Source organism: Aythya ferina, assembly GCF_964211825.1.
Source record: "Aythya ferina genome assembly, chromosome: 1".
Lineage (NCBI taxonomy): Eukaryota > Metazoa > Chordata > Aves > Anseriformes > Anatidae > Aythya > Aythya ferina.
Genome location: NC_140296.1, coordinates 71,808,005 through 71,835,953, shown reverse-complemented (window position 1 = coordinate 71,835,953; position 27,949 = coordinate 71,808,005). Strand labels below are relative to the sequence as shown.

At 36.5% G+C, this 27,949-nt stretch overlaps 1 protein-coding gene across 1 annotated transcript; it reads left to right on the top strand.

The window, feature by feature from the left end:
- Positions 1-582: 582 nt before the first annotated feature.
- Positions 583-25,627, top strand: LOC311433287 (interleukin-5 receptor subunit alpha-like). Its single transcript, XM_084512233.1, has 11 exons — positions 583-699; positions 4,256-4,455; positions 4,841-4,995; positions 5,103-5,250; positions 5,875-5,983; positions 6,142-6,329; positions 9,362-9,498; positions 16,140-16,284; positions 20,248-20,335; positions 22,215-22,305; positions 24,849-25,627. Exons 2-11 carry the CDS (start codon positions 4,353-4,355, stop codon positions 24,966-24,968), a joined length of 1,284 nt encoding a protein of 427 aa, XP_084368359.1. The 5' UTR covers positions 583-699; positions 4,256-4,352; the 3' UTR covers positions 24,969-25,627.
- Positions 25,628-27,949: the final 2,322 nt, after the last annotated feature.

The following is a 27,949-nucleotide window of genomic DNA, read 5'->3' as shown; positions in this document are numbered from 1 at the left end:
GCTAAGCAAGTTAAAGGAGGAGACTTTCAGATGCTCTGCTGGGCAAAGTTTCTGAGATGAAGAGTAAAACAAACAGTGACACTTTTCCAAAAGTTAAGATTCTTTTGTTCTTTTCTTTTTTCTTCCATTATTTCTGGGATTTTTATCTGTCTGGCAATTTGTTTATTTTTAGCTTTAACCCATTAATTCATTTTAATTTAGTGTGAAGTGACAGATATATATTAGCCATCACAAAAACAGAACAGCAGCAAGGAGGTTATCTTTTGGGAATGTTGATCTCGTAGTCACCACTTGCCCTACACAATTAAATTTCTTTTGTAATCTGACTTTTTCTTAAAACATCAAAGATCATTGCAATATCTAAAATGTTTGGAAATATTTCTCTTTCATATGAATAGAGAAAAAAATACATCATCTCTCACCACTGGGGTTAGTCATAGAGAGGTGCGCCTTTTCAAATTATTTTTGAAGAATTTGGCTAAGGTTCCATGTATTAAGAGGTGTGTTTTGGTCCCATAGGAGGAAGCAACAGTGGCAACGGGCTTTTCTGAGGTGGCATATTGAGAAAAAGGGAAGTCTCTTGAATCGGTTTCTCAATATAGTCTTAAATCAAGACATTTGATTCTGTGATTCTCCAGTGCTGACCTTGCCATTGTCTCAGCCCAAATGATGCTGCATTTAACATGCATTAAAAAGAAGGTAAGTTTTGAAAAAAACAAATGTAAATAGTAGTGCTATTTTAACTATCTACCCAGACATTTAAAATGTATTTGTTGTATGTTGTTCATGTCATTATTCCTCAGTCAATATCAACATTGTGTACTATCACATATAAGGACTTTGAAATATATGAATTCTCAGCCTTAAATGAAGTGTAAGTTTTAGATACATGTATGTCTTAATAAGACACATGGTCTTAGTGACGCCCCTTATCTAAGACTGCTTTGTAAATTGGATTTGAGTTTAAGAATGCAAGATTTTATTGCTTAATGACTGAATTTATGCTGTAAATTATGCATAATATAGTTTTTTTTTTCTAATGCAATTGAATACTTTTTGAACAATTTTATTATTTTCTCAATCAAAATATAAAAAGTGATGTTCCTCATTTATTATTATTATTATTATTATTACTATTATTACTATTATTACTATTATTATTGCTTTTGTATTTAAGAGTAGTCACATAATCAGATCCACAAAGGTTTCAGAAATGCCTTTCTTCAGATGCATGGCCAGTGCACACGTCTACATTTCAGGAAATTCTCTAGTCTCTTGAATTCTTAAAATTAAGCAGTTCATTTTCCCTAAACTAAAAGTAACTGCTCTAAGTTTTGCTTAGATTGGTTTCACTACTTTAATTTTCTGGCCCTAACCGTCTATTTCCCAGATTTGCCAGGTGGGTTTTGCACAATCACTATGTTCTCCACAGCTGTTCTGGTATATGGTGGGCAGCTTCTCATTTGTTACCACCCCTTAACATTACTCCATCCACCCACTGTTGCAGAACAAAAGCATTGCTGGGCAGCAACCAGCAGGCACAATGGCTATAGTTGAAGTTCAACAGTGAAAACAAGGGGACAAACAAAACAAAACAAAGCCAAAGAAACAAACAAACCAAAGACATATAAGCATAGTGACATTCTTTAATTATTAAGAATACTTTCGTAATAAGTGATTTTTTTTTTTAGATTATTTGTATTATTTATGTATTTTCTATCCCATTAAAATCTTTCTTTAAGTACATTTGACTAGAATTTATTTCTTCAGGGGAGAAATAAAGGACTAGAGAGTTCTTTAAAAAAAATAAATCATGCAATTAATTTTATTTTGCACCTCATGGACTAAATTTTGGCACCATATGCTAACATAAAGCCCTTTGTAACAACACTACAAGCACAGAGTCTTGTCTGCTTATGTCTGAGAAAAAATGTTCTGGTACTCTGCTCATCTATGGTGGCATAAATGAAAATATGCTTTCTTTGACAAGTAGTGTATCGAAAAGCCTTTTACATATGGATGGCTTTTTGTTTCCTTGTGATCACCTTGGGTGTTCTTATTTTACCATGTTTTGCCTTTGCTGTGTTCTGGGGACTAATGCATTGTGTATAAACATAAGAGATATCCTGTGGGGTCAGCCCAGTGGTGCACCTCCTATTCTGTCTGCAGCAATGGCAACAGGAGGTACCACTGGGATATATTCCACAACTTTGGCCACCTCTTGCAACCCAGAATTCACAGTTGCTAAATTAGAGATGTCAGAAGCTACTTTCATGCCTAATACTTTTTGGAACCTTTTCATAAACCTGCTTTCTGCCAGTTTGCCCAGTCCTATTCTCAGCCTGCTGATATTGTCTGCCATCACACTTCCTGTGGCTTCAAGGTGCAGGAGTTCATTATGCACTGAATAGAGATTGCCTTCAGTGCTGTACAAAAGGTACTCCTAGGAACAAGCCGCCTTTGGGAAACAGCAGTGATCTCTCCTGAAATGTCTTTCTTTGACTCAAACCGTCTTTTTTTTTTTTTTTTTTTTTTTTTTCCCTAAGTTTATTCAGACTTTTAAAATCTTTTCTCTGCCCCTGTGTTTTCTCTCTCCATTTGAATGCAGTCAGTTATATTGCCACACAGATGATTTGTATTTTTGTTTCTAACACTGGAAGCATTTGTTATTTTAAAATTTATTTTGTTCCCTTTAGGGGACAAAATAGGGGGACTATTTTAAGTCCCTCTTCACTTGTGTTTTCCATAATTGTCATGTTACTGACAGCTACAAATATTTCAGTTTTAACTTGTTTAGTGTTTTCCACCCTCATTTTTCCCTTTCTACTGATTTAAATACATACATGTTCCTAAGACTACTTTTTGTGGCTTCACCATGGGAATGGATGAGATCTTTATAACCACTACATGTTGGGTTATAAACCCATGAAACCTTGTTTTCATTTTACATTTTCCCTGACTTTCACTCTTGCTACAAACAATACCATTCCAAGGGTATCATTAAAGAGCAGCGAGAGCAAGCATAGCTTATCCTTTCCCTCTCTGGGCAATCAGAACTGTCTTATTTCCCAGGCACACCAAGCAGAGAAAAATACTTTTTTATTTGCTGTGCACATGGTCAAATGCCCTGATTTTGCACACACACTGCAGCTGTTGCTGCTGCCATAGCTGAGACAAATACCAGAGAGAACCAGGTGGGGGAATCTCTATCTTAAAGCATTTTGTCATGATTTTTCATAGCACTTCATAAACAACGTCAACCTGAGAACTCTACAACTCATTAAATGACCTCTTGCTCACTGCATTGCACCAAAATAACTTTATAAATGTATGCATATGTGCATGTGTATATGCATATATATATATATATTAATTTTTTTTTTCCCCAGGTTACCTTATTGTAAACTTTTTTGGGGTGTGCTGAACACATTTTCCTGTACATGGCCACTGTCTCCTTTTAGGCAGCAGCTCCAGAGGTCTTTTTGCTGATTCCTGGATAAAACAAAAGCATGCATGAGTGTGGATTTAGTACTGAAAACATTCAAAGCTATGGTAATTCGTAGTTGTTGAGTGAAAAGCACAGAACACAGAAGCTTATTAATTCTGTGGAGAACTGTTTGAGAGGTCGTCTTACAGCAAGAGAACTGCCTTTGAATGAACAGTCAGCCATCAGAGAAGCATCAATGTGTATATCTTTCTAAAAACAACTTCGACCAGTGTGTTATCTGTTTGCCCACTCTATCCCAAAGTTTGCAAATGTGGCGTATTCTTACTGATACTCACTTTTGAAAATGGCAGGATTCATTTATCTTCTCCTCAGATAGTTACCATTCATTTTATCCTAAAGTAGACACCTAAAACAGGTAATGTGAATCACAACCTAGAAGTGACAGTTGCTCTACTGCCACTAGAGGCTAGAGGACTCCCACAGATAGAGCTGATGTTTCTGTATCCATCTAAAGTTATCTTGGATGATTCCCACCCAAGCTGTCTGCTACCAGGCACTATCAGTAGTGTCGTTTCTGTGATCTTGCCATGCAAATTAAGCAGCGCCCCAATTCAAAACCAGCTCAGTATGGCACATGCATCATCCTTGGCCCTGGCACACAGTTAAAGACTACGTTTAAATACAAACATCCTGATAATAGAAGACACAGACCAACAAGACCCATTGACAAAGAGTTATTTCATGCTTACTTCCTATATTTTGAACATAATTTAAGTGGTTAAGTTACTGTTTCATATTATTTCACAGATGCAAAACGAAAACATCATGTTCTAAGAGTTTTTCCAGCCAAACTTGCAACTAGAGAGTCTCAATTTCTGCAGACCTGTGGCCCAAAGCATTTGCTATGGCACATGTTACATTTGTTCCTGTCGTGCTGATACTAACTTTATTACAGCATAAAACACTGTTTTCCACTGGCCTGGCAAATGGACAACCAGACGTAGTGGGTAAGTAAAATATTCAGTGACAGTTCATCCTATGTTAACCATCCCAGATGTCTGATTAGAACTTCTTGCCAAAGTTCCCATCCCAGATGTCTGATCAGAACTTCTTTTCGAGGCTCTTTCTACAGCCAGTGGATAGACATAGAGACCAAACCCATAGGAAAATTCTCCAGGATAGTTAAAAGTGAATCACCTGACATTTTGGGAGCTATAGATAAGTAAATGTAAATCTCACGTTAAAGTCACATTACTGAATATGACAACCTGCTCCATGTGAGAACAGAGCTCTCAGGGATCTGATGAATGTGCAAGCCTTACTGGAAGCAAAATCCTTTGTCTATGCAGTTGGGGTTAGGTCTTCCACTGTGTAATGTCATTATAATTGCAGATGAACTTGGGCTACATAATGATCTTCAGATTACCAAATATGATTCCAGAGTTATTCTGTCCTGGAACAATAACCTGACAGAAGAAGAGACAAAGAAGTACCGTGTGAAGTATATTTTGAGTTACACATTCTTCAATACCTCTTATGAAAGGAAAGTAAGTTCCACAGTTACACACAGTTTAAAGTGAAATCACACATTTGGTAACTGAATTTGCATCATTTTCCTTTCAGTACTTAGTACTGTCTGTCCTTCCCTTCTTAGGAAAGACTACAGGAAAAGAAAAAGATAATACGTCTTGAGTTACATTCCGGTTTTAACGCTAAAGTTAAAACACAGCTTTTTGCAAAAGAAACTGAAGAGCTAATTAAGGAAAGTGGCTGGACAGAATGTACTTACAAGGCTCCTCCAGGTCTGTTATTTCTTGCATGTTGTTAAGACATAAAAGCACTCATGATAATATTCTGTCTTGGAGTCATATTGCTTCTAAAACCCCATTTATGACATTTTTTTTGGTATGGATATAGAAAAATGACTCATAGCATCTTGAAATATTAAGGAATTATTTTAGGCATGTTCAGATTCAGAAAACACTAGCCCCGCTGCATGAGATGTCAGAACAACCCAAGCACTCCCTCCATCTTCCCTGACAGCTCCTATGTCTGTTGAGATTGCTTTCTGTATTACCTGGCTTCAAGAAAACTTAAAAGAGTAGAGACCTTCAGCTAGTATTCCAGATATTTTATTTTATTTTATTTTATTTTATTTTATTTTATTTTATTTTATTTTATTTATTTATTTTATCTTTAACTGTGTTAACTATGTTTAACTGTGCTTTTGGTGGTAGCCAAAGTGCTTCTCAGTTATCATGTCCTCAAAAGCTGAAAGATCCATTTGTTCTCATCCACCAGTTATCCTCCAGAAATAAGGATATCTGATGGGTTTGTAAAGGCATCCATCATGTTGTTATTAGAAAATTCATATCAAATAAACATCATATTTTCACTTAATTTTTTTTCTGATTTCTTTGTTTCAGTATATATTCAGAATCTTTCATGTATCATATATAATATTTCTTTCTTCAATTGCACCTGGCATGTTAAAGCAGAAGCTCCTGCCGATATCCAGATTTTTTTTTCATACAGGTAAAGACCTTGTGCAAAATAAGTATCAAACCGTTTTTTGTTTGTTTGTTTGTTTGTTTGTTTGTTTTGTTTTGTATACTTGCTTAACCCAAGTCTATTATACCTTGTCTAAGGTTTGTTGTAACTTCATCTACAACACTCATATTTTCTTCCGACAGACAGACAGGAAAAGATTTTGAATGCCAGCAATATATAAAAAATGCAAGGAAGAAAAATATTGGATGCCACATGAAAGACATATATTTCCAGCCATCAAGAAAAATCAAATTAAATATATCTGTAACAGATCTGAAAAATAATTCAAGAGGACTTTCTTATTACAAAGCTCTTCTACCTCAGAAAATAGGTATGTATTGTCCATTATTGCCAGTTATGAAAAGTTCATTTATTAATTATTTTGTTGGTCTTGAAGCAAAGAAATGAAAGAGGGAAGTGTGAAAAATTCAAATATTATTTCTAACTTTCTATGCATTTATATCTCTGAGAATTTAACACAAAAATTAAAGAAAAGTAACTGTGGCTCAGAGGCTTTTATTTATTTTTCTCTGAAGTAATACAATTGTTTATCTATAATTGTCTTTTAAAAATGACATAAAATCACAATAAAATGTGATAAATGAAAATGTCATAAAAATCACAATATTGTGAGAAAATGTTTTAAAGGTTTCATTCCATGCAATTTGAAAAAAAAAAAAAATCTCTGCTTTTCTCCAGTTCTTCTCTTTTCTATCATTTTTTCTTTTATAGTTCTGAGGAAAGGGATAAAGAAAAAGGAATATAAACCCACAAAAGTCTCACTAATAACTGATCTGAGAATATGAGTGTTCTCAAATATCAGTAACATTTCTATTTATCTATGAAGGCATTTTTCAGTTAAAATTATTTTTGCCAGTGATTTTTAACTACTGGCAGTCCTGAATGATCAGATTACTTTATTTTTCTTTACTTCATCGTGATGTTTAAATTAATCCCACTAGTGAGAAATTCTCCTGAGTTTTAGCACAGATTATAGACTCAAATACTTTAAATCATGAAAGTATTGATCATATTTCAAACCTGTGACTTTGGAATTGGGGATAACTCAAATAAAAGCAAAAACTCATTAAAAACTATCAAATCTATCCTGAGCTAGGTCTCTTTTATTCTTATACAGTATTCTCTTTTGTTCTCATACTTTATAATTATTGGTTTTACCAAAATAATTATACTGCAGTCAGAATCAGCTAAAAGCAATATGTTCTGCTTTCGCACAACGACATATTTTCAAGGAAATACATGTAAGTTCTTCCACCCTCCCCCCCCCCAAAAAAAAAAATCTGCAGGACACTGTGTTAGGTGTTTCATAGCTGAACTGGGAGGAGCTCACTTCCAAACTGTCTGCATTACAATCTCCTCCCTCCTGTTTAGAGCTACATCACTGCCTCCCCTTTGCTGAGGCTAGGCCACCAGCACTTCCTCCCAGCCCATCCTGACATTTCCATTGAGTCATAAGCATGGCTGCATGCCAGCCACAGCTGGTTCAGCCAACAGCTTCCCCTCCTGTCCCAGTGTAGAGCACAAATCTACCTTGCTCCTAAAATCCATTGCCAAAGTTTGGTAGCGTGCAGCAACCCCAAGGGTGTTTGCAGGTGATGCTTTTCCACACATTACAAATCATGGCATTGCCCTTGCAAGGCTAGTGTTGCAAGTCAGTGCTGCCCTCTCCACCTGAGAAGCCAGTTGCACCCTTTGTACCACACTCATCAGAAAGGCTCTTTTGTGCTTGGCTCCCCTTCTTCAACTGGAGCACACCCCACTGGGCTTCAGCCAACCTTGTCCTGTCACTCTCCTGGAGGTGCTGTGGGGTGCCAGCCCTTGCAAGCCCAGTTCTTGTCACATACCATGACATGCTTCCTGACTAAGCAGGACTTGTGCTTGCCCTGTGCTGCACACAGCCCAAGATAACTCAGCCCTAGCTGCCAATGTGGCTGAAGAAATTTCCTTCTTTAGGGTTGCATTCCTACTCTTGGTACACTCACAGCAGGGTGAGATGCTCTGGAAATAATATCTCAGAGGTGGAAACATTTTTTTACCACTGCCAAACACAAAATAGCTGCTGTTCACCTTCCTCACCTTTCATGGCTGGGGTACACCTCGACCCTTAAGGCTGGTCTGTGCCAATAGGGTCAGTTTCAGGGGCAGGCGGAAGAGAACAGCTTTACAAGCCTGAGGTTGCGAAAGAAGCTTTTGCTAACTTTGTGGAGCCTGCCTCGGGCTCAGAGAGGAGACTTCTCAAGATGGGGAACAAAAAAGAAAAGCCAAACAGGAAACCTTAACATGATACAAACTCTTGTAGAGGTTCATGCAGCTGCAGCTGCAGGAAAACACACGCAGCTGCTTTATGGGGGAGCAGTGTTGCCACTCTCCCTCTTTCCTTCTCCATCTCTGTCTTCTTAGTGCCATGCTGCAGCCATGCCAGTCTCAGGCCTTACCATCTCTGTCCCCACAGCCCTGTGGTGAATACATGCCTCTGCTGGGAGAGCTTTTTTGGAGGACTGCAGCTGTGGTTCCTCCCTTTGTGGCAATGCAACAGCAACTGGAGAGGGGTCATGCTGCTTGAGCACTCCAGCACACACCTGTACCTGACTGAGATCAGTGCCCCAGCACTCGCCATGCTAGAAACTGGTTATCTAAACCAAATGCTAAAATCCATGGAAGCAAAACATCCCTTGCTACCAACCCTGCCCACCTTCCCTGCACAGAACACATGGCCTCTGCATGCCTTGCAGTTCATGATGAGACGTGGTGGGGTGGGGAATTATTCTTTTATTGTTTATATTTCCTAAGCCTGTCTTGCTCCAAAGGAAAACATTTCCTCCATAGCAAGTGCTCATGTGCTCATTTGAAAAAGAAATAGATGTTTTAAGCATGTGTAGCAGAACTCATAAAGTGAATAATACTTGCCAGAAGCTGCTACACGTCAGTGAGAACTGAAACTCCACTTTTTCAAAGTTAAACCACTGGACTCATAGACAGACGTAGGGTATCCCACAAGACACGGTGGAAATAATCCTAAACCACCTAAAGCCTACTCCGAGGTCTTCTTGACACCCTCCAAAACTCGGTGAACACAAAGGGCCTGCTCCTCCTGCCTGGAAAGTTATATGAGAAAAAACTGCTTCCCTTTATTTTGAGGCACAAATGGATACCACTTAGTGAGCAGCACTTTTAAAGAAATCAGCTTGTTCACTGAGTGCTTGCTCTGCCTGTGGGAAACTCCAGTTCAAACAGGCAGTTGTCTATTATAAAGACCAATGTACTGTGTTGTTGTTGTTTTGCATCAGCAGAAATATGAGAAACAACATGAGGTACAGAAGAAATTTCTGTGCTTATTTTCAGAGAAACTCAACCCGCCGATCAACGTCTCAGTTTCCCTGGAAAACAGAAGTATTAAAATTCACTGGAAACCCCCGCCTACCGTTGGTTCAGCAAGTAACAACTGCTTCATGTATCAAGTGAAAATAACGGACCATAAGGTAATCATTCTGGGGGCAATGTACTTACTCCCCATAGCATAATTTATATAAAAATGAGGCATACTTTGAGCTTAAAGGAATTAAAACTCAAACAACTTTAAAGAAACCTTAAGATCATTCTTAAATAGCCCAGCATTTTTTGTCTTTCTGGTCAAAAAGAAAATTTTAGGAAGTTTTTTCAGATTCATTTTTGCTTTCAAGTGGACTGCTTTTTTGTTTTGTTTTGCTTGTTTTATTTTTTACTTTTCATCTTGAATTCCAATTGTACATTAACATCACTCAGATTAATGACTTTTTGCTATTGATAAAAAGACATCAATTTGTGAAAACTGAGAAACAGAAGAAAGGGTAAAAACCTTTATTTCAGAAAGGTAGTTTTCAGCCAGAAGAATATGTTATTGAAAGATGTTGAATATCACTGTTCCCATATCTTTTCCATCCAAAGATTAGACTTGCATATTTTACCTTTTTTTTTTTTTTTTTTTTTTTTTTTTTTTTTCATACAAGGAAAAACTGGATGGCTACAGTTGCACTGTAAAGATACTGTATGGTGTGTTTTTCCATCAGTTTGTTCACTAATATGTATTGGTCAGGCTCCAGCTTATCTCATTTGTTCTGGAACTGCAACTATCTTCTATTCTACAGAAGTAGTATACAGATTTATTCACTCTTAGCAGCTCTTTTCCATGTATAAAGATTCAAAGCTATTTTCAGAGTTTTTCTGAAGGATGTTAAACATTTTTAAATGTTATTTAAAAACATTGAAACACTTTATATCTTTTGTTTAGTGTTTGTTGAGATGTTCCTAGTTAAATTAAGTTTTTGAATCTAAAGTATGTATTGCTTAAAAAAAAAAAAAAAAAAAAAGATGCTAAATGTGAAAAGTAGGAAAACACTTTTACGAATTCAAGATGATGATTATGAAGATGAAAGGACTGGAGCACCTCTCCTATGAGGAAAGGCTAAGAGAGCTGGGAATCTTCAGCCTGGAGAAGAGGAAGCTAAGGGGGATCTCTTCAATATCTATAAACACCTGAAGGAAGGGTGCAAAGAAGACAGGGCCAGGTTCTCTTCAGTGATGCCCAGTGCCAGGACCAGAGGCCCTGGGCACAAACAGGCCCACAGGAGGCTTCCCTTGAGCACCAGGCAGTGCTCCTGTGCTGGGTGATGGAACCCTGGCACAGGCTGCCCAGAGAGGCTGTGGGGTCTCCTCCTTGGAGGCCTTCAAAAGCCACCTGGAGATGGGCCTGGCCTCCAGAGGCCAGACAGCCTCACCTGTTCTGTGGCTTTTTGAAATTACACTTTTTTTTTTTTTTTTTTTTTTTCTTTAAATAAGCTGAGTGTAAATAAGATTCTATCATACACCAAGAATTTTGAATCGGTTTCTGCCTGGATAACATCTGTGTCTTCTTGATGTTCCACCTGAATCTTAAGATAATATGTATAAGTATTTTGTTTGAAAAACGCTTGTAGATATTTCAAAACACTCCCCCACCTAGACAGAAACTGAACATGTATTTGTTTTGAAGTGTAGCTGCAAAATGTTGCATTTTAACATGGAATTAATTACTTGTAGAAAGGCACTATTCATAGAATGATAGAATCATAGAATCATAGAATCACAGAATCACAGAATGGTATGGGTTTGAGGGGAACTTAAAGATCGCCCAGTTCCTTCCCCCTGCCCTGGGCAGAGACACCTCCCACTAGACCAGGTTGCCCAAAGCCCCATCCAGCCTGGCCTTGAACACCTCCAGAGATGGGGCATCCACAGCTTCTCTGGACAACCTGTTCCAGAACCCCATCACCCTCAGAGTAAAGAATTTCTTCTTAATATCTAATCTAAACCTACCCTCTTTTAGTTTAAAGCCATTCCCCCTTGACCTGTCACTCCACCCCCTGACAAAGAGTCTCTCCCTGACAGCTTTCCTGTAGGCCCCCTTTATGTACTGGAAGGCCACTGTAAGGTCTTCCCAGAGCTTTCTCTTCTCCAGGCTGAACAACCACAACTCCCTCAGCCTGTCCTCACAGGAGAGGTGCTACAGCCCCTTAATAATCTTTGGAGCCCTCCTCTGGACTCATTCTAATACTTCCATGTTTCCCCAAAGCTGAACACATTACTCCACGTGGGGTCTTATAAGAGCAGAGGGGAAGAATCACCTCCCTCTCCCTGCTGCTGGCCATGTTGCTTTTGATGCAGCCCAGGGCACAGTTGGCTTTCTGGGTTGCAAGCACACACTGCTGGCTCATGTTGAACTTCTCATTAACCAACAACCACAGGTCCTTCTTTTCAGAGCTGTTTTCAATCCATTCTCCACCCAGCCTGTATTTGTGCTTGGCATTGCTCTTACCCAGGTGTAGGGCCTTGGCTTGGCCTTGATGAACTGTGTAAAGTTCTCACAGGTCCACATCTCAAGCCTCAGAAACTCACAGGTTCCTCTGGATGTTATCCCTTCCCTCCTGTGCTCTGAAGCTGTAGATTAAAAGCATATGATTTCCTGCCATCAGAATAACACTATGTTGACTCTCAATGTACTCCTCAAAACTAAACCAGCTTTGCTAATTTAAATTGCAATATTAATTTGTTGCTAAAATTTGTAATTAGGTTTCACCCTTGCAAAGTTTTTCTCTCATACTTAATTCATGTTATATTCAGTGAATTATTCATGTGAATCCTTGCAGGATGGTGCTCACAATTTACATGTCAATGTTGTTATTTCTAGATACATCACTAAAATAATCACTTCTGTTGTTTACATACTTTATTATATATTTAATGATCATTCATGTTGTATCAGCAGCTTCTCTTAGTTTTAACACTAAAAAATAGAACAATGTTATAGTTTTGCTTATGCAGCATGGTGACAATATTGTGGCATTGCCAGCTGGTGGTTTAAAAGTACATAGCAGTAAGAGCTGAAATGTTTTCAGGCAGATTCTCATTTGCACTCCCAAAGAGTTGAAGGCCAAGCACTTAACTCAACATATGATACTAAAAAACTCAGATATGTGTTTGAATGTGAATTTTCTGAATCTTTGGTGTTTTCATTCAAGGTCTCTTTTAAGCTGTGTGTTTCTTCAAGAACCTAAATCTTAGCTAAGATGCCTGAATGCGCAGTATTGTAGCAATAAAAGGCTTATCTAAGCTAATGATACTATTCAAGTCTGAAAGAACATGTGACTAAGTTAATATATATCCCATTCTTCGTTAGACACAGTAGAAAGGAAAAATACAATAAGGTAGGCAAATTACTGGACACATAACATTATTTTCATATATTACATCAGGGTTTATTAGTTCAGATGTTTGGTTTATTAGCTAATTCTGATAAACAGCTTCCAGAGCTGCATTGGATCTTCTCATATTCACATATGCCCCCACTGCAGCACATGGAAAAGGTGTTTGGGTCTGTATGTGGATATTGGACCTCTCAGTCCTTTTTTTTTTTCTTTTTTTTTTTTTTTTCTTTTTTTTTTTTTCCCCAGAATAAAGACAGCTAGTCTCCTTCTAGGCCACCTCAGCACATAGTTATCATCTCCTTAACCATTCCCTAGTATAACACTTCAAAACTCATGCTAGATGCATCTGGGGGCTTTCTCCTGCCCTTTCACTAAGCTCCTAATCTTTAACAGCTGGAAGCAGAGTGAGCAAGGGAGGTTCATGCTGGATCCTTGGTATGCTGCTCAGAAATGTGCTGGAGCACTTCTGATCCTTTCCTGCCAATGCAGGCAGGTTACTTTGCCATTTCAAGACACAGAGCAAGTGAAGTAGAAGCAGGGAGGGCCAGGAGTAAGAGGTCCTTTGTCAGCCCAGGGCTAGGATGTGCCTGAGTTGAGTAGCAGGGTTCTGCTCTTTATAGTTTGCTGCTGCTGCCCCTTTCCAGCTTCCTAACACCTCCGGCCCTCTGGAAGGAAATGTCAAATGCATTAAATTTTCCAGCATCTTTATTTACATGGAGTAAACCTATTCTATTTTTCTTTTCTTACACAGTTGTTCCTCTGTTTTCTACACATATGCAGGATATAAACAAAGCAAAGGAAACAAAAGGAAAATTGGGGTGCTGGTGGAAGAGAATAAACACCTACATCAGCGGAAAATTGTTGAGCTTTTTTTTTTTTTTCATAGATTAGATGGTTGGGGAGATAGGAGAGAGTCAACCAACAACAAAGCGTAACATGTGAGGGCACCAGCTAAGTGAAGGATCTTTGAGGCAGATTTGAGGAGAATCAGGATAAAGGGTAGTAATGGTTGAAAGGTAGTTACCTAGCAAAGTAGCACAAAATTGAGACACAAAGGTAAGGAAAAAAACTGCAGCAGTGTTACAGGAGACATGGGAGAGAGATGAGTGGAGCAAGACTGAGGTTCTGTTTCCTGGTCAAATCCAGGTATTAATTATTTTCAGATAGACTTAATTACTTGAGGTATTAGGGTATTCCATAAACAGGGTTGTGGATATTTGTTTGATATTTATCCACCTAAGAGGATAATGATTAAAATATGAAAGTCTATATTTATTTATTCTGAATACTAGAAGAGATGACTTGCTGAATACTCATGTGTACAGACAATATTATTGTGATACAAACAGATAAACCTTAAAATTAGATAGTTAAGTCTACAGGTGACTGAAAGCTAGGAAGGGTTAACAAGCGGTATGGAGAATAAAATCTGAATTTGAAATTTTGGGTAAGTTTGAAATCAACAAGGCAAAGTTAAGTAATAGGGAAAATCCTACGATTAGGATGTATAGGTCAAATCTGCAAAAAAATAATTTTTTTTTTTTTTTTTAAAAAAGAGGAATTAATGTGAAGGCAACAAAGCTGAAGAAAAAAGGTCTGTGGATTACATTGAACCACAAACTGAGTCAATAATTTTACGTTATTACACAAAGGTCAAAAGTTATTAAAGTATATATGATAGGCATGTCACATGTAGGTCATGACTAATTCTTCCTTCTAGCTGCTAAGTTTCACCTGGAGTCCCAAATTGTGCTTTGGGCACCACCACAAAATATAAATATATTGTAAAAAGGTTCAGAGAACATTTACCCTAAACCTGTCCTTCAGTCTCCACCACCTGGAGCATGTTTTCAAAACTTCTGCTCATTTTGTCAACATTTTACAAGCAGAAGCTTTGAAGACATGCTCTAGGAGGACACCGTCTAGAGTAAAGGAGTGTCAGTAACTTGTGTGAACCCTCCTCTGGTACATAAAAGGATATTAATGAGAGCATAAGTATCATACTTACTCATGACTACTTGTGAGTAAGATAAATAGTGATTAGCTAAATTTAAAGCAAGAAAAACAGGCTAAAAGTTAGGACAAGTGTTCTAATTCCAAGGAAACTCTAGCAAGGCAACAGGTTTTCAAGCCTGCTTGGGGTGACTCTTATTGAGTTACAGATAGTAGGTTAGGCAAGAATCCTCCAAGAATGGTCTGGGTGTAGCAACATTTGGTCTACCATTTTTTGGTCTCACTGACATAAGATGGCCTACATAATTTTACAAGATGTCTTTCATTCTAGCACTTTGGTAATTTCTTACAATGACATTACTTTATTATTGTCTCCTTAGGAACAAATGTTCAGGCACAGAATGTAGTGAGCACTAAAACATCATACGTGTAGTTTGCTGTTGAAAGTCCTGATATCACACATGTTTACTTACTTTGTAAACCTTAGCATGTATGCTTTTGGAACTGTTTCTGGCAACAGATCTGGAAACAGGGTCACAAAGAGTGAAGGAAGAGAAAGAAGTTGTGTGATACATAGCCAAATCCATACTGTGATCAATATAAGGAAAGCAGTAGGTCACCTTTTCTTAAAGTTGCCCTAATTATGCTTTCCTAACCCCAACGATGCAAAGATTCTGTGCTCATTTATTTCTGAGATGTGTATTCAGAAATACTATTATTCTTTGCAAATTCCTAACATTAATGCCGATTTTTTTTTCTGAGCAGAAGCTTCTTGTCTTTTTACTTTTTTTTTTTTTTTTTAAATTTAATTTAATTTTTTTTTTTTATTCTTTTCTTAATTTTTTAGCATTGTTTGTTTATTTTACCTAGCTCCAGTTTTCAAAGTTGGTAAATGATTTTGAGAACCCTCTGTTATAGACTGTAGTGAACCTTGCATATGTTTAATCTTTTGAAGTGACATGCTTTCATTTATAGACACAATTAAGGATGTTTCAAAATAGTCACTAAAATAATGGAGAACCCTCACCATTAGACAGTTGAAAACTGAAAGCTTTTTTTCTAGCAGAAAACTAAAAACAGCACACCACCCACTACAAAAGCTTTGAAACTTGTGGATTCATTATTACTGTACTCATCCTATGTTTGGCGTGAGAAAAAAAAAAAAGGGAATAGGTGCTTTCAGATTCTGACCATTCATACAGCTGATACTTCCTTCCATCTTTTTAGTTTTAACCTCCTGATCTTTAACCTGAGTTGAGTTTTAATACATGCCAGCTAAAAGACAGATTGTGTCAGATATAAACACTTTTTTTTTTTTTTTTCTGAAAATCTCTTTTTATTAGGTAAGTGACATTGTAGTTAAGTAGTATTTGACATCCATAGAATTTTATCTGTTTCAATTGCAATGTGAAATCACCTAAAATAACCCCTTAAACCTGTCTTGATAGATTGTAAATGTTGCTGCAGAGAAATATGAGTATCCACTTCATAGGCCAGCAAAGAAATATACAGCACAAGTGAGGGCAAAGAAAGAGGTATGCATAAGAAACAAGATATGGAGTGACTGGAGTGAACCAGTGATTATTCATGATGGTAAGTTATCATGTATTTATCATTCATAACTCTTATCATTATATATTAGTATAATTTAGCATATTTACTTTCTGTTCTCTTTGCTGTACTGTATTATTATTACTGTACTGTAGCAGTATGTGGAAGTCCATGCCATGCACCCGGTCACACAGTTCTACATGCTGTGGGGAAATGTACCGTTTGATCTAATAGGTTAGATCTAATGGGTTAATAGCACAGGACTGTTCTCCCGGTGTGATTTTTGGCAGCCTTTAGAAAACAAAAATGGTCAGCAGCTGCATGGCTCACAACATCCCCCTGCCTGTTCTGCAATGGACATCTTTATGAATGCTTTCAGCTGAAGACAGTAAGCCAAGAAACACATGAATGTCATAAAGCTCATCAAATCATGTAGTCCTCAAGGACTAAATTTAACATATTTCTGTTACTGTATCAGGAGAATAATCTCTCATCTGACAGAGATAGGAAGTAGTTACGTTCACATTCAAATATATGTGCTCTGGCTCTCACAGTTTGCTTTAGTACAAATTAAACAAGAACCATGTTTTTTCCTTGACCTCCTATGACAAGATTTTAAAGTTCATATGCTAACAAGTGACTCTTGTGCTTTCCATGGTTAGGAAAATGCCTCCACGTACAGCAGCTTCATAATGTCAGGTTGGGTAAAGGGGAACTTGGATAATAGAATGAGTGACACTCAATATCTACACAGAGGAATGTACAGACTTGTCTCTGCATGTTAACATGAAAAACTGTTGAATGCTATTGTTAATAACATGATTCAAGATAAATATTTAATGTATCAGACTGTATTTTTGGCATATGTCTTTTTGATTCATTGAGTTTCAAATACATGTTTATCTGAGGATACAGGAAACACAAGGCCAGACATTAATATTTTTGCAATGGATTGAAGGTAAATTCACTCAGAGGGTTTATATGATGCAGTCTGTCTACTCCACCAAATGCCTTACCACATCCCACTATTCTGTTGGCACCTCTCAGCTACCATCTCTGCAGTCCAGATTCATTCACTTCATTTCAGAAGCATTTCACTTCTTAAATAGTCAGAGAGAGGAGCTTCATGTGCTCACTATGGTGAAGGAGAGGACACATTTCAGCCCATCAGAAACTTGAATTGCCTTTCGGAAATGCTTCTTTCTTCTCATTGAAGAGAGTGTGAGCTTTGGACATTAACATGCAGAGAGGTCTTCCTGGTGCCTCATGTCAGGCTGATAGTCAGTGGAGGGAGGGGAAATTAGAAGGGCTTTTCCTAGTAGGGAAATGTAGGTTTACTCATTCTCTGCCATCCCCTCACTAGAAAAAGGAAATGGAGTTGAGCAGTTATCCACCCTGATTCCAGCCTACCAAACCTTTCAGCAGCTGCAGCTGTCTGACTTTTCAACACCGTTGGTTTCCCAACTTCCTCTACAGCTGTTGTTGGAGCTTAACAACCACAGCTTGTTTCCTTTCCTTCAGAAAAGTTTGTGGAAGACAAGACTGCAATTGCATATAATATGTCATATCTCCATGTGTTCAGTGCAGCAAGTTGATTTACCTATGGCGCATACTGCACATATGCACAAGTTCATGTAATATGCCTATTTCCCTTCTTCCTTCCTGTATTCAGAGAGGATTAGTGGGTTTTGTAAAACAAATCTATGGAATATATTACACTGAAGGATCGCATGCTCAGGCAAACTTCTTTAGGCATCTATTTTGATACCTAGAAAGAGTTTTCTGTCCATTTTATTTTGTATTCTGTTGAAATGATTTTGGCTGTTTTTAATTGGGAATACATATAATAAATAGACTTTATGTAGTGCATTTTAATGCTGCCTAGATTTTATTTATTTATATTAAAAAATATGTTATTATTAGTATCATTCATAATAATTTCACGCAAGTCACAGACTTAATTTCACAGACACAGTTATTTTTAAAATATTGAGACTTACCATGTAGTAACTTGAAAGGAAAAACATCCATTCAGTATTTTATTTTGGAATGTGTCATTTTTTCTGCTGAAAGTTTTGAAGCAATGTGGACTGACCTGCTTTTTGTTTACTTCCACATGACGTTCTGATGTTTCATCTGGAAGTTATGTTACATTTCTTTAAGAATGCATTTTTAAGAGGCATTTTATCCTCTACTTAAAAAAGCTGAAACATCAAAATGAAATAACATAATTCAAGACATAACTAAAATATTTGTTCTAAAATGTTCATTTGACATGAAAAGAATTTGTTAGTTTTCTCATGGGAAACACATTTGTTTTCCATCAAAATTAGCATATGCCCTTGAAAAATAAAACAATTTAAACTGAACTGTTCAGTATAGAAACTTTCTGCTGAAAGAGAAATGTTTGATCAGCTTTATTCATATATAGAAACTTGAAATAATTGGTCTAATTTTTAGAGCTTCTGAGCATTCATAGATCACTTTGAAGTTAATAGTAATTCAGAGGTGTTCTGAATTTTGCAGGCCAAGCCACTATTGTATGTGACTAAATTTATACATTTGCATTTGAAAAAAAAAAAGACAAAAAACAAAATAGCAAAACAAAATCAATCAATCAATAAAAAAAATAAAACAACAACAACAACAAAACTTTAAAAGGTCTATCTCAAAGAATAAGTGCTTCTTTTTCTTTCACCTTTTCAAAATGTATGAGTTAAGAAAGCAAGAAGATCGAACCGCTTTGTGGTTTGGTTTGTATAAAGACCACTGCTTCCTCTTCTCTTGAGTGTGTACGTGATACAGGGTTAGCAACAGAATGTTGCAGAACAATCACCTCAAAATAAAGAATTAATGTTACACAGTCCAGAAAGTGTTCCAAACTTATTTTCTGAGCACTCAAAAGACAAGGGGAAAACTCTTGTCTTCAGCTTAAAATGAATAAAGAATAGGTTAGTATTTTAGTAGAACATAAAGGTTGTTCTTACACTTAGTTCTATACAGAGGTTTGAGAGCTTTTTCATGGTTTTACATCAAATTTGTGGAAATTCATTTCCTTGGTTTTAACTGCAGGTGGATTCAAACCAGGAACTTTTATTCAAATCTTTTGTTCTTTGAATTTGATCTAGATTGGTCCTAAAACCATTGTTTAACTGGCCTAGGACCACTAACATTTTAAGAACTGTTCCTACGTGTTTTTCTTCAAAGTACTTAGTTCAAAGGAATCCAAAATAGTCATGGTTCTAAAGCTAGGTATCAAACAAAAATAAAATTTGCCAAAAAAATGCATTTTTAAGTCTATCAAAGGCTTTTGTATTTTGGTATTTGGGGTATTTTAGAGGAGTGAATGCAAGGTAAAAAACCAATATTTTCTGAACAGTATAAATATGTATTTCAAAATGTTTACTTGCATTTCTTTAGGACTTTGCCTAACACGGTTTAAAAAGGTAAGTATAATGAAGAACAAATGTTGCTTCTTGAGTCAGAGAGAATATTTTGTTTGACAAAAAGCTTTTATTTTCATTTTACCTTAAACCAGTTACAGCTGTGAAGGGGTGAGGAGGCAGCAGCATGAGTCTTATGGTGTGTGGAGATGGGAGGTGGCAACATCAGGAATCCAGGAGCAGCTGGGGCAGCAGGAGTGTCAATGACAGATGAAAAAATGGAGCCTGATATCCAGAGAAATCAGGGCTCAATGGAAACATGCAGTGAAAGGACAGGCCATGCACAGCGTGAGAGAAATCCAGGGAAAGGAAGGGATGGAGTCCATTTATGCAGAGGAACATGGGGATTGAGACAGCAGCAAAAGCTGAGGGCTAAAAGGAGGAGAAAAAAACAATGCTGAATGCAGAAGCCCTTGTTCCATCTAAAAAGCTTGGTGAAATATTTGTTTAAATCTTTAGCAGTACAGGAATGGTGCAATATTTATGAGTCATTAATATATAATTCATTCATTTATGAAATATCCTTTCCCACATTATTAACATTATCTTTCTTCTTTCTAAGGAAAGACAGTGGACATCATGCTGCTAAGCCTCACATTGCTTTGCCTTCTAATTTTCCTTGGAGGTTTGCTGATATGTGCGTGTAGAAGGTAATATACATTTCTGGAAGGTAATATAAACTGTTGGTATGAGAGCGGTCAGGGAAAAAGAGAGATGAAGGTAAGGGTCAGCAAACCATACTCAATGGAGTAAAGTCAAACACCAGTCTTCTCAGATGAATTATTGTTTACAAGAAACAGATAATTGTGCATTACCAGCTGTTGTTTTAACAAAGGTGTGCTAGATGTAAGACCACATCTACTACTGAGCAGTATCTCACAGATCCCATCACAGTCCCTGGAGCTCCAGTCTCACACCTAGATCTTAGCCATATCTCTGCCTCTGTAGACGACATTTTTCCACCTTAGTCTGACTTCTGTCTCTCACTGTGATTTTGCCCCATGGTCTTGTGGGTTCTGCTTTCAGGCCACCAGCACTAATCACACCAAAGACAAATTTCATTTCCCGTGTTGCCCAAGTTCATTTCATAATTTATGGATATTGCCTACAATATTCTTTTCCTCTAAACTGAACAGATTACCAAAAAAAAAAAAAAAAAAAAAAAAAAACCAACAACAACAAAAAACAAAAGTGAAAGTCATTCTGACAGAAGGAATTTTCATTGCTGTACCATTAGTGGCCCTCCAACCATCACTAATAAATGCAGACAACTGACTTGACACCACTACTTTTCTTTTCAGTTACACATTGTTCCTATTGGCATAACAGAGAAGGCTTTCTGAGAAACAAAAAACAAAAAACAAAACAAACAAACAAACAAACAAACAAACAAAAAAAAAGTTCAGGAAGGTAAGGTAACTCAAGATACCTTAGTATTTGTAACATGTAATATTTAAATGGAACCAGTGTTAAAAGTAAAATAATTAATTAATGACTAAAATAACTGCTGATTAAATGCTGATTAGGATAAAAGAGGTTACCATACTTTCTACTTTCTTTTAATAAACAAAAACTCAAGAAACTGTGGCTATGAAAGAGTTAACATTAAAATACAATATCAAACGTTTCCCTGTGTGCAAGTAAAACATGTAATTGAGAGCCATCTGCATCTAAACATAAAAAAAATATTCTGGTCAAATAATGAGGATTGCTTTTGGTCTCAAGAGAGTAATTCAGCTGGTAGATCTCTTCTGTGATAAATTTGCATAGCATTGAAAACCAACAGATAATCCTTTGTGATGGCACAAAATGTGTTCATGAACTCTATGCAAACACCACTCACACTCAAGTTGAATTGTGCTAGACTTCAAATGAGTTAAAAGACATCTCTGATGTAATGCCTGTCCCTGTCCTTTATGTTTCTTTCTTTGATTAAAATATTTTACAGGTAATATTTTAAATTATTAAAATAGGAGTATTTTTTGTTCTTGTCATAGTAGTATGCCATAAGCTCTTGCTTTTCTTGGAAGTCAAATGTGTGTGCATATCTATAGAGTCCTTTTAAATCTCTAGCTCTAGTTAAAACCAGTGAGGCAGAGGAAAAGCTGGAAAAATGCTGAGCAAAATGTCAGTAATGAAACAAAAAAACAAAATGTATTATAGCTTTAGAAATGGTTAATGTCTGTTTAATTTAAATGTCTAAATCATGAACAATTTTTTGACACCTATGGAAACAATCTCCCCCAAAGTACTCAAGTTCCCTTTCTAGTCAGTGTAAAGAATTCAGAATCTCTGAAAGATGTTAGGCAGTTCCTAACCACCTCAATTTAGATGTGTTCCTTAGATTAATAATTTATTTCATGTGGGTCACAGACCATGCTCCACTTGTCTGATTATCTCCTCTCTGTGTTTAAGTTTCTTACTCAGTTAAACTGTTATCCAGTGTCCATTGCAGGTGCACCTATTGCAAAGTATTGTTTAATTCCTGCAGACATTTTAGAGTTGCATGTCTGTATCACTCTCTTGTAGGTACAGATGCCTGGAAGTTATAACCATGCCTGTTCCACATCCTACAGATAATATCATAACTTGGTTAGCTGCAGATGAGACTCACCACCAGGTAGAGTGTATCTGTACTTTTTCTCTCACTACACTGACACGCATGATATTACTTGCAATCAGAGTGGCACAGCATTGCATTTGGAACAGCAGGTCAGTATTAAGAAAAACTGGGAAAACGGTATGCAGAGTTCTTGTAATGAAGCCAAAACAAAAACAAAACAAACAAACAAACAAAAAAACACCAAAAAAGAAAAAAACAAACAAACAAACAAACAACAACAACAAAAAAAACATAGAGTGCTTGTGCAGGTTACAGGACAATGATTTCCATACAAACGATGGAGAAAGTCCTCAAGAGAATATTATGTCAAGTGTGCCTCAGAGAGGGCTTCAGCATAACCACACTCAATGGACCAATGTTTTAAGCAGCAATCACTATGACTCCCTGCAGAATAGGCATTATTACATGTATAAGCATGTGGGCAAGTTATCAAAGGAAAGAGTTTTGTGGCGAAGTGTAAATCATTGGCTATTTCATAATAAGCGTATACATACAGCAAGAGGAAGCTTAGCAATGCATGAAGTATATGCTACCTCAAGAGTACACCTGCTCCAAGGTAAATCATGGCCAGAGATATTTACTCTGGAAAATATTCCATTCTGCTAATGGAAGTTCAGTTGCTAGCTTATCTCACAGGAGATTAAAAATTTTCAGTCAACTGGACAAAACAGAAAATAAGTATTTCCAATATTTGTGTGACTGTAATTAATGCAGCTCCTTGGCTGGCACATTCAAGTCTTTTTATTACTGCCTGTGATTGTGTGAGTTAGAGGAAAAATGCGTTAGTCAGACAGTAGTCTAGATCTCTATAATTTTGGTGAAGCTACACAGTAAACTGTGCTATAGGAAGCACAGTAAGATTGTCTCTTATCTGGTTCTTCTGCAACACATGATGGAAAGGTGTGCCTTAACAGTGTGTTTTGGGAACATACCATTGAAATAGAAAACTGTTATGAGGAATTTCTCCATCCTGTGTTCAAAACATTTGTTTCAGTGCCTTTTTTTTTTTTTTTTTTTTTTTTTGATTTGTTTCATTCATTTTACTCTGTCCTATTCAACTCTGTTGCTGTACAGTACCTTGAAGATTTCTATTAGTGCGTTCAGGAATGTAACTGACAATTGCTAATGTAAGCTTCTATGCCACCTTCTTTTCTTCCAGGGGAAAAAAAAAAATGTGCCTTTCAATGCTTTGTTGTTGTTGTTGTTTTTAATTAATTAATTAATTAATTAATTAATTAACTTAAATGTAAATATACAAGCATAACTACAAACCCTGATAGAAATTGTGGACCATCTAAATTCATGAATCACAACTAGATTGTAAGACAAGGGAAGTGAGTCCCCTCCCCTCCCATCCTGTCCCATCCCCTCCCCTCCTGTACCCTCCCTTCCACTAACCTCCTCTCTCGAAGGCAAACTTATAAATAAATTGTTGTCTATATGCCTAATGATATCAGAAATGACAAGACCGATGGCATGTGTTTTAAACTCACACCTGGAGTTCGTTCCACAAGCCTCAGCCTGGCTCCCAAGAGCAATCTGTGCTCCTCTACTTTATAGTCTCAGAAAAGAGAAGCCCAAGAGAGCTCCAGAACTATACTCAAGTCAAGTCTTTCATTCTCAAGATTCAAAGTCATTTCTGTGATATTTATGGCCAAAATTATTTTATTGAATTTGATCTAAAGGTGTCATATTTGCTACTTCTTCTATGCAAAAATCCTTTGGCACACTTTTCACGAGCAATGGTGTGCAAATTAACTAAAAATACCCCTTGTGATTATCACATATGAACTACCAGAATATAAAGACAAAATTATCATCAAACATATATTCTGTATCTCCCACAAACATTGAACTGCATGCACTACTCTTCAGACATCTTTTGTATTCACTATATAAAACAAAAAATACAACAAATAATGACCACCACAAAAAATATATCAAATATTACTAACTGAGAAAGAAGACATCTCTGTCCCCAAACTATTACAAAACACCACACACACTTTTGACAGGAAGACCTCAGCATATTTATGTAATTGTTGTCTAGATGATTACTACAAGTGGCTGAGATGTGTGTTGATGGCACATCTAGGAAAGAGAAATTGAATAAAACATATGGAACAGATCAGTACCTCAGATACTGCTGACACCTGAAATAGCAGTGACATTGGCTTTGGACATAATGTAAGAGTAAAGAAGATTGCAAAGAATGGTGCTGAGATAATCTGTTTTACCAACACATAAATACAACCACTGAAAGCTAGAGTGTGACTTTGACATAAACTCTAGGTATACGGTTATATCATCCTTCAAGGCAACAAGCAACAAAATAAAGGCTCAGAACAGTGAAGCAAATTTGCTTATGATCACCTATTACAGGGAGAGATCTCTGTAACTCAGTTATCATAACAGACGAAGTAATCTGTACTAACCCCAGATAAATCAAATAGCTTGTAATAAAATTCAAGCAGAATTTGTAGTACCATTCAATGCAGATGTTGTGCATAACAATTTTTTTTTTCTTTTTTATCCAACAGAAACAAATTTCAATGCAAATGGAAATGCACTCAGAGGTTGTTCTGGGAATACTAGAAGAGAATGGAGACAACATTCACCAACAGGGACATTTGAAGGATTTTGAATTAGAAGACCTGTAGGAGTGATATACCTTCTTTATTTACATGCAAGAGTTAACTTTCTGTTAGCTGGATGATATTCTGACAGATCTAAGAAAGGCTGATATTGGAGTTTGTCTGATACAAATAGTCTCTTACATTGTGCAACTCTTAAAATGAGCTCAAGAAAACACTGCCTTGTAGTTTATCTCTAACTACTACTGATCTTCAGCCCAGTAAAATTACAGCAGCCGAAACAGTATGATTGAATATTGAAGTCCACTTGGGTCAAGACAGAATCAGAATTTCTCTCCTATAATGCTGCAATAGTTTCCAAATAATGTCCAATAAACTACTGCCTTTGGACTGGTTCTTCATACAAATTCCATGCTAACTATTCAATGTCTGATTGCAGATATAAGAAATGATGGAAACAAGAAACATTTCTGGAAACAGCAGCAGAAGCTCACAAGGGTTCTTTAAAGTTCCAAAAATAAGTTTCTGAGGTACTACATTGTACGAGTAGACATTAACTAGAAACAGTCATGTGAGATGACATAAGGTTTTTAAATGCGATGGACTTAATCCTTTGTAGTTAACAAAAGCAGAAAATCTTTGACAAGGTAAAGAAAACAATATTGTTGATGTATCATAACTGTTTGAATAAATATAACTCAGAGAATTAAAAGTTCAGAACTGTCTAACTATTGCTATTTTTTTTCCCCTATTTTTGAAGAAATTGTTCTAATTCCATGAAGCAGTATCCATGAAAATTCATTATGAGGTACATAACTGGGGCAGACTCTTTGAACTGATACCTAAGACAGTGTTTGTTTGACTACAAAAGAAGGGATATAGGGCCTTGATCTTGCAAGGAAGACATATTTCTGTAGACTTTTTCTGTAGGAGGGCAATACAAGTAAATGTATTGACTTAAGTTAATGATGAACTTAATTTTCTGGAGGGCTAGGAAGCAACATGAAAAATCCTTGTTTTCTTTTCTGGTAAAATTTCTTCTTGTTCAAAGCAATTTTGGTTGAAGGCAATATTTAATTTCACTTGATATAACAACTTTTGTATTACTTTAGGGACAAATACAAAAATTTTGTGAAATTTTTTGAAACATTTAGTAACTAAAGTGTTGGACTCAATGATCCTTATGGGTCCCTTCCAACTCAGGATATTCTATGATTCTGTGACTAAATTAGATTCTAAATTTCTAAATTAGATAGTATATCATAGTATTGATATAGTATTGATTCAAATGAATATGATGTGCATATGATGAATATGCTTTTTTTTTTTTTTTTTTTTTTTTTTCCTCCGGCAAGATGTCTCTCTCATTACAGTGGAGAAGACGAGAAGACTGCACTCTTTCTCCTTTCTTTCCAAGGAGGATCTCAAAAGCCCAAGCTAGAAAAACATGAGCAATGAAAATACTTTCATTGACTGTTTTTGCCATAAGAACAGGTTCATAAATTCAGGGGGAAAAAAAACAAACAAACAAACGAAAAAAACTTTACTAAGTAGTATTACCTTTCTTGACACAGTGTCGTGTTTTTGTTTGTTTTTCTTTTTTGTGTTTTGTTTTTCACAGAAGGTAAGGGTCACCTTACCTATGAACATCAATGCTCTTCCCCCGGTAAATGTTAGTCTGATAAGTAGGCAAATCAGCAGGGAGAAGATGAATGGTAGATAGGAGGTACTGAATCAGGTTTCAGTAATGTCTGCTCCTGTAATGACAACTCCTTCTCTGACTTGAGTGCAAAGGGAAAAACAACAATCAGCATACTTATTTTTCTCCTGGATGGTCAGACACCTTCTCTGTGCATAGACAAGGCACTTCAGCCCATCAGTCATGGTCCAGACCCATTTCCACAAAAAGGACAGGAAGAATTACTACTTCAGCTAAAAGTCATTACAGAAGGCATTTAGGAAACAAGTATTGTGAATTTACAAATTCCTTTTTTGGTGAGGATATAGAACTGGTATAATGAAAGAATCAGAACATATGTTTGCTGAGTGAGGTGGAGAAGTACCACACATTAGCTGAACACATCTGGAATCCAGATTTCATATAGTGAATATTACATTGTTCCTTAAAATAAATTTTATGTACACGCATTTTATATAGTTTTGGCTTGCAGTGCTTGAAGCCCAAAACCAGTACAAGTATTTAAAGTAAAATAGAGAACTTCTAGATTAAAGTAACTTTATCCAAAAATAGAATAATTCTTTTAAATCAAAATTGCTTTGCTTACAAGAGACCTCAGTTTTGGTTGATACACACAGTTTACCCACATACACATGGCAAATTCCAGAGACAGACCACATAAAACACAAAAATTATAATATTAGTTACATGGTATCCTAAAGTGCAAATTTTGAAATGAAAAATAATAACAAAATCAGTATCTAGACCTTTATGGGAAATATTTGACCAATGCATCTACAAAGCAACATAAGAATTCCTTAAAACAAGAACATAATTCTAAACCTAACCCAGACCTATTAATCCAACCATGGATTAATTTGCAATACTTACACAATTAAATATAATTATCTGAAATCAAAACTGTACAATCTTTAGTTTGGCGATGAACATTTAAGTATTTAAAAAATCTCACTCATCTTACCTGGTTTGCTCCTGTGAATGAACACAACACTGCATCTTCTGGTATTCATGTGGCACAACCTGATGAGTCACTGAACAATATATTGAACAGAGAGAGATTTCTTTTTCTCTGCACTTTGTATGTGCATAGGGTAATGGAATCTAAATCACTTTTTTTTTTTTTTTTTTTTCTTTTTCTGTCTGATTCATAACACCCTAGCACAAGTAGCTATTATCATGCTTTCAACTCTTTCAACTCCAAGTGTGTACTTCCGCCATATACATATAGCACATAAGGATTTAGAGCTAAAAGTATTACTAAACATTTACGTCCCTTCCTAAACATTAGTTGACTATGTAGATATGGTTGACAAGAAACTTGTTGTGAGCTGGCAATGTGCTCTTGCAG

Bases quoted from the DNA above. Each gene is read 5' to 3' on its own strand.
- LOC311433287 (XM_084512233.1), top strand. From the start codon at position 4,353: ATGGCACATGTTACATTTGTTCCTGTCGTGCTGATACTAACTTTATTA. The intron at 4,456-4,840 runs GTAAGTAAAATA...TTATAATTGCAG, and splicing joins TGGACAACCAGACGTAGTGG to ATGAACTTGGGCTACATAAT. The intron at 9,499-16,139 runs GTAATCATTCTG...CTGTCTTGATAG, and splicing joins TGAAAATAACGGACCATAAG to ATTGTAAATGTTGCTGCAGA.